Source organism: Plasmopara halstedii (genome assembly GCF_900000015.1).
Source record: "Plasmopara halstedii genome assembly, contig: Scaffold_2604, whole genome shotgun sequence".
Lineage (NCBI taxonomy): Eukaryota > Oomycota > Peronosporomycetes > Peronosporales > Peronosporaceae > Plasmopara > Plasmopara halstedii.
Window position 1 is genome coordinate 540,015 of NW_020189511.1, and position 7,125 is coordinate 547,139.

The 7,125-nt window shown below is 45.3% G+C and overlaps 3 protein-coding genes across 3 annotated transcripts in view; 2 read left to right on the plus strand and 1 right to left on the minus strand.

Annotated features, from left to right (window-relative positions):
• Positions 1-67: 67 nt before the first annotated feature.
• Positions 68-726, plus strand: PHALS_04427 (uncharacterized protein; the record flags this gene model as incomplete). Its single annotated transcript, XM_024718539.1, has 2 exons — positions 68-185; positions 545-726. The coding sequence occupies 2 exons, from the start codon at positions 68-70 to the stop codon at positions 724-726; spliced, it is 300 nt and encodes a 99-aa protein (XP_024583928.1).
• A 2,474-nt stretch (positions 727-3,200) lies between these two features.
• PHALS_04428 (uncharacterized protein) lies at positions 3,201-3,535 on the minus strand (the record flags this gene model as incomplete). Its single annotated transcript, XM_024718540.1, has 2 exons — positions 3,201-3,288; positions 3,366-3,535. 2 exons carry the CDS (start codon positions 3,533-3,535, stop codon positions 3,201-3,203), a joined length of 258 nt encoding a protein of 85 aa, XP_024583929.1.
• Positions 3,536-6,670: 3,135 nt separating this feature from the next.
• The window catches only part of PHALS_04429 (alcohol dehydrogenase), a gene marked incomplete at both ends in the record, with an annotated part of 521 nt that continues 66 nt past the window's right edge, over positions 6,671-7,125 (plus strand). The window contains 4 exons of the mRNA XM_024718541.1: positions 6,671-6,693; positions 6,753-6,855; positions 6,916-6,968; positions 7,023-7,125. The exon at positions 7,023-7,125 is cut by the window's right edge and continues 66 nt beyond it. Coding sequence (XP_024583930.1) covers positions 6,671-6,693; positions 6,753-6,855; positions 6,916-6,968; positions 7,023-7,125 — 282 coding nt within the window. The remainder of the gene's footprint in view (positions 6,694-6,752; positions 6,856-6,915; positions 6,969-7,022) is intronic.

Here is a 7,125-nt window from a genome sequence, read left to right on the forward strand (position 1 = left end):
GAAGCCTAAAAGTTGATGGCTTGCGGTGAATGCTCAGCACGTGAAGTAATCGTTACATTACCTAACCATGATGCGTCGGAATGTGACAGCGCTATGGTATATTTCAGTGTCGACTGGGAAATACAATGGTATTGGGTGGCGTCGATTTCGTACGTCACCAAGTCGAAAACCATCCCACCATATCGGTACGAAATATGTGATATTATTCGTGTTAACCTGTGAGTGCAATGGCAAAAACACTCAAATTATGAAAAAAAACGATTGTACAAAGAGATAACTTGAAAGGTAAGGTCGGAATAGAGCAAAAAAATCGCGCAGAAACGCTGTCTTTTCTCCTTTCAGTAGAAATGTTAAAGGTGCGAATATTGTGTTTCAGGGTGCTCCAGGTGACCAAGCAGCCAAGTCTCAACTTCCTGTTAGATAAATGTTTTAGCATTGGCTTGGTGTCCCTCATGGTTGGAATTTGTGCCACTTTTACACAACTTCAACTCGGCGGTAATGCGCTAGTAAGTCAGAGGCTGAATAGTAACATGAGTAAGTGTAGCCGCTTTGCGTCGATGGCTTACGGTCCTGGGCAGTAGATTTGATACTAGCATCCTATGTAAGGCGCATGTCTTGCCTAGATGTGAACTTGATCGTCAATTAGACTGGGTCCAGATCCGTGAAAACGAGAATCGTCCCCGTGCATCAACATCAGCAAAGAATCACCGCCTGTTCAATGTGTAAAGCTCCAAACAGATTGTAACCATAAAAATATTTCGCATTGGGTAGTGAGTTCAACCTTGAAATATTCGATTGACTCCCACTCCGCTGTTGACTGAAGAAAACCATCAAATTTTTCATGCCACTTAGCCCAGACTTCTGTCGCGTGGTTGCAATACCAGAATGAATAAGAGGCAGGTTCAGGAACCCCGTAGCTGTGATGACATTTGGATTCAGTGATGTGGACAAACTTGCGGCCGTTACAGGTAACGTGCACACTGCAAAGAGTTAATTTAGTCTAGAAATACCTTGCTCGGACGGTATTCAGATAAATCTATGTGGCGAAGCTCCAGCCAGAGTCCTACCGCTGTAGCCGAAGGTGATAGTCCATTATGGGCGTCAAGCCAAGACTACCCTGACCCACTGCACTGATCACAATGTAGAGCGTTTGAAGTCTCAAATGAAAACATTTGGCGGGAAAAAAGTTTAAAATTTGGAAACTATCCATGTATCAGTACGGGCGGGATAATTTGCTGGAGAATTATGATTTGTCAGCTTTAAGTTCTTGCGCAGTTAAATTCAATGATCACCGAGCTCCTATTTCCTCAAGGCGTTGAAGTCGGTAAACTTCAAATCGACAACGTGGTTAAGGGATGCCTATCATTTAGCGCAGCCAGTAGTTCCCACTTAGACAAACTTCGAATGCCGCTAGGGTTATCGCAGCGGCTCGGTTTCTTCAGTCCACGGTCGAAATGATAGCACCACTGTCTTGTCCTTTGTATATACCTATACCCGAGCCCTCCCTGTAATTGTCTAGAAAATTACTTGGTCTGGCGTAAATCATAGAGAATCCCGTACGATCATCAGCAAAGCTGATAACTAAGTTTGTAGTCGGCTTGTTGCAGAGTACAGCCGCGACAATTCCAGTCAGAGCCTTTCGGCCAGACTTAGCGCACTTAGCTACTTAGTTGCTCTTTACCAGAGATCAGTATGCATTTCCTGTAGGCGCTCTACTGTCTGAGACGCGAACTGCGTGAGTTGAGGCTCGGCATGGCCCAAAGACCATGCAGGGGTCAAAGTAGTAGCGATTTGACGGCTTTTAAGCGGCAGACTAAGCTTGGGTCTGTCTGTGTCCATTTGTGGGGGCAGCCGATAAGTTACGAAGTTAAGATCATTCTCACAAAAGTACAGTTTATGAAGACTCGGTCGACATATTGAAGATCGGTGCCATCAAGTGCAGCTGGGTTGTCGTGCACCTTGCACAATCGGAGTATTAATCAAGCGTAGTACGAATTTTGGTGCATAGAAGGCGCTTTGTACTCTACAACTAGAAATGAAGCCTAGATTCTTCATGTAACTAACAGAGTTAAATTTAAGCTGGATGTCCGATGTATGTCACTCCTCTGATCATCAAATGCAGACTAGACATGTTTACAGAGTTAGGTCGGTGGTCCGCGTGTCAGATGATACCTACTTCACAACAGCAACTTAACAGTTCAGAGATTTGCTTTACGTCCGAGAGACAAAAGTGTAATGTGTGCGTACATCTTGATACGCTGCGCACCCGTAAACTTGAGGTTGGACCAAGAGCAAAGAAATCTGTGCACCGCGACTTTTTCGATGTTTGTAATTAAATGAAGCGTTTATTGCGGTTGGCATGCTGTAAATATCTATCAGCGTCGAAGATTGAACTCATCACAAGAAAACATATCTATGTCAGATCGTGGGGGCACCGACAACAAACCCCCTCAAGCTATTTGAAAACACACCATAAAATAATCAAGAACATCTCCCTGTACATCATTGTGAGGCATGCTATAGCAAAATAATGCATGTGACTCAGATTTCCCGCCAAGCAGAAACAGCTTTCGCTCTTGTATATATTGCATGAACCTGCAATGCTGAGTTCAGACCTCCCATATTGAAATCAATAGAAAACATCCCGGGCAAGTGAGACACGAATTATCGAGAGCCGTGAGGTGCCTCGAGTCATATTGACCCGACTGTGCACTTTCAACGCGTGTCCGAACGAAGACCGACTCTGGAACAGGCGTGTATTAACTTTTTTGGTCCTCATCAACTCGTTTAGCTTGCTAAAATTAGGTATGAGAGGGTTGCCCCGGCCGGCACTACTCGATGAGCAAGCTGAAAGCCACTTCATATGCAAAGGCTTACAAATTGGCGCATTAAACAGAGGTACAACCGGTATCTGGTAAAGTGGAAGATATACCCTCACTATAAAACCTCCTGAAGATTTAGATTTCATTCCGGATACATTGTCCTGGAGTCGATAAAGATTGAAATTTTGCACACCCGCTGTTCTGGGAATCTTAGTAGATTGCAGCGCATTTCTTTCTAACGAGTAGGGGCATGTCAATTTCAATTTTGAGACCTGCAGTCCCACTCCCACAAAAGTATAGTGCTGCATCGCAGCGCGGGTTCCATTGGCCCGAGTTGATCAAAGCCATGACCATTACATAATTCAGTCGTTGATGATGCTATTGAAGTTGTAGTAACGCATATACTCTTGCTTGCAGACGGGCAAGTTGAGCTTGCACAGCTAAGTGCCATTCACTTGTTAAGGGTCTGACTCGTCGTCAGTCATAAAGTGGGCAGCCGTTACATATCCCGTTTCAGGAATCAGGCATGGTAGTATAGCTCACGTGGGGATGAGTTTGGACATTGCGACCGCCGACTTGTGTTGTATGTGAGATGCACCACCAAGGCCGTCTGTGGAGTGGGCGCATGTGGTGCGCTTAAATCGGTAGTCACTTTTACAAATTTCGTCAAAATACGTTGCTTTCTTCACCGAACAAGCCTTTAATAACACCATAACCGGGCTTCCGTCCTTCGTGGCGTGTCGTCAGGCCATGCGGTTAGCTTTAGTTGAATTCTCGTGATCCTGAGGAGCTTGTTACGATGTACGAAAACATTCAAATAACGCATGGCGAACTTCCATTATTAGTCAGATGTGAAATGTCAATGTGTTGCTGCTTCTACATTTGGTGATTGCGGAGCAGGTGGGCTGTCAGTCTCACGCATCACATTATTAAGATTTAGTATGACAGACAGCTAGAAGTATAAATTGGGTGTGAACTTTTGCTATTTTTGAGTGAGAATTGACAGTTTGACTTGATACCGGAAAGGGTCAGGGGGCCACATCTTGGTAACGGCGTTCGGTTCCATTCTCTCTGCGTTCGGTAGTGCGGACTTAAAACACCGAAAGCCTTTCTGTGCAAAGTGCACAGCGACATTGTTGCAGCCGCGCTAGCTAGAAAATTTGTTGAACGCCCATCTTCAAAAGTGGAAAGAGGAAAGTGAAGGGAAAAACTGTAATCTAGTGTACATACTCTTTATATAGACCTCTTTTGTATTGCCATCATTCTCATACCGCTCTCACTATGATAAAATTGGGTCTTGCTTTGCAATAACAGTCTGCTCACGATATTAGGGCCCACGATATTAGAGCGGATTCTAAATAAAAACTAAGAAACCAAAAAAATACGTCATACAGAATCCAAGTAAAACAATACGGCTGGACGGTATACGCGTACATGGCCCAATGAGCAATGGATGGATGGCCCGAATAGCAGCTCCAAGGGCATATATCAAAAACGCAAGTCACTTCTATTCGCATAATGGTGCGCACAAGCTTGACCTACAGCCAGAAGCAGCGAATCATCATCCTCGTCACCAGGATCTCACTTCGTGGGCACTATCCAAGTTTGGCAAGACATTTGGTGGCTCGACGGTTACCCTGGTCGTCTCAGCGCCACCCCAACCCCACTTGACATGAACGCAATACGCCAGCGCCAGCCCCGAAAGTGGAGGCGAGCGATCTTCACTATCTACAAGATGTCTCGAATTTATGGGCGGCGCAACAGTTCAAACGGCGCAACAGCATTCATTTGTGCACTGCACGATGCAACCGGGTCAGTGGACCTCGCCACGGTCGACTTCAAGCGTCGCAAACTTCGAGCTATGACTGTGGCGAATAAACCGCAGGATGTCGTCAAGTTTGATAAGACCAGCCTCTTCTTTCGCATGCTGCCCAGCCAGCCTCTTGCAACTAGCAAAATTCGTGGGGTCAAGCTGGATAAGGCACTGTCGTTCTGTGTGGCAATATAGCAGTTACCAAGAAGATGGACATCAGCAAGAAGCCTCGCAGTTTTCGGAGAGTGAATAATCAGCGCCTTGGTATCCAGTTCTGAGCCATAGATGACGCGCGTTGTCTTGTTGGCATGGCCCAACCGCTTCAATCTCGAGCTGCACAGCCGCAAGTGCTGCTGTTGGTGGACAAAGCGTCGTCCCACGACAGCATCGAGCTCGCCTACGTTTGTGTGTGTGCTATCTCCCATCGGACACGACATGATTCTTGCAACCACTCGACGCTGGTATCAGTAAGAGTTACAAGTGTAAGTACCAGAAGCTTCTTGTACGCTGATTGATTGACCAGCTCGAGGCCAACGGCACCGTCTTGCGCATGGATGTTTTGAAAGCCGTTGATGCTGCGGTGGTGTCAGTGAGAACACCATATAGAACTGTTGATGTCATACGGTCATCGTGATAACACCCATGGCTGCTTTGCTCAGGTCACTCAGCGGCTGTGTCAATGATGATGACCCCCCGAGCTCAGCGGTCTCATTCGTCATCGCGACTTTACCGACCCGCTCAACGTTAATATCTACATCAACATCGAAGACAACTTCCAAGGTGCCACTGTGGACAACACCCCGCCAACCGGTGATGTAGAGAGTGATACTGCCGATGAGGGTGAAGATGGAGAAGATAAATAGGCCTTCTCTCACTGCGAAAAGCTAGTCGCATGCCAGCCCCTCGCGGTCTGCGCATTCGCGCATTGACAGAGTGGGTGTGACATCGCTTTGGTCATGAAGCATGCGAGAAAGATGGTGCAAGCGGAATTGAAGCAACTGAAGATCTCGGCATTCTTCACTGCGAAGAGTATGGAGAAGAGTCGCTTCACCCTAGACTCATAGGGTCGTCTTTGCTGAGAAACTGGACTAGTGACACCCCCAGCTGCGCGATTAGTGGGCAAAGGTAACCTCGTGACTCTTACTTGAAGTAATGACATGAGTTGTACAAGTGATTGACCTGATCATGGCTTCGAAAACCAACGAGATTATCGCGAATGTATCTACAAAAGTCTGACCAGAAAAACGTAGCATATTTTTTATGTGCATGAAACCGGAAGGAGTGCGCGGGGGTGTACATCAAGTGTATCTGAAAGTTAATGTTGCACTTAAGAGTTTATCTCTCATGCTTAAAGCTTGCGTTTGTCTACCTTGATAATTTCGCTATTGGTTTAATGTGGTAGCACCTATTGGGCAAGTCTAGAGGAACATATTTCAGCGCTTATTAGAACATGAAGCTCTACAGACGGAGCACGATGGATTTTGATGTATGCTACACTTGAGCGCATTTCAACATCCGGCTGAGTTTTTTTCTGACTTTTGAAAAAGTTTATGTCCTTTTAATACTGCCTCTCGTCGTTTAAAATTATGGATCTAATTGTTATGTAGCTAAGTTTCATATTCCACGCACACTGTAGCTCTATTGAGAACACATTCTGGATAAAGTGTCGCCATACTGACGTGGCTAGAGCTCTAAACATTGGAGTATAGCATTTCAAGAGCCAGTTTACAAAGGACGAAGTTAAAATGGGTACATGGTGTATAGGGTCGACCTTGAAACACCTCTCCCTGCTATTTTTATTGACATGATTACGGCATAGTTCCCAGAGTCTTTACATAACGTAATTACGATAGCTTCATGACGAAGTCGTCAATCGGCTGTGTAACCTCTACTCCTCTCTATTAAAAGAGCTAACGTCGCTCGAATAATTAAAGAACTTGACTCTATAACACCCTGTTTGATATTTCGTCAAAGTTGAGGATCCATTTAAGAACTAGAAGACCGATTACAAATTGGAAGACAGGGCAAATTTGAAATGCGATCGTGGTATTACACAAAGTGCGTCACTTCCTCTTAATTCGACTGCATAATGCTAATAAATAATTTGCCATTTAAAGACATGGAGGTCCCACCGTTATGGAAATGGGCACCCAGCCGGACCCGAAGCTGGCTGATCCAAAAGACGTCGTGGTTAAAGTGCACGCAGCCGCGCTAAATCCCGTACGTGTTATGGAACTTGTGATACGAAATTTTGATCAATAACTTTTGATTGTATTGAAGATCGACTACAAAAGGCGACAAGGCGCGATGAAGTTGATAATTAAAGACACTTGGTGGGTTTTTTGGTAAATATGATGCTTGATTTGAAGCTAATACTGTTTGAACAGGCCGCAGATTGTTGGATATGACTTTTCGGGTGTAGTGACTAATTACGGAAGCGATGTGACCAAGTTTGCAGAGGGTGACGAAGTCTTTGGCATGTTACCGCAT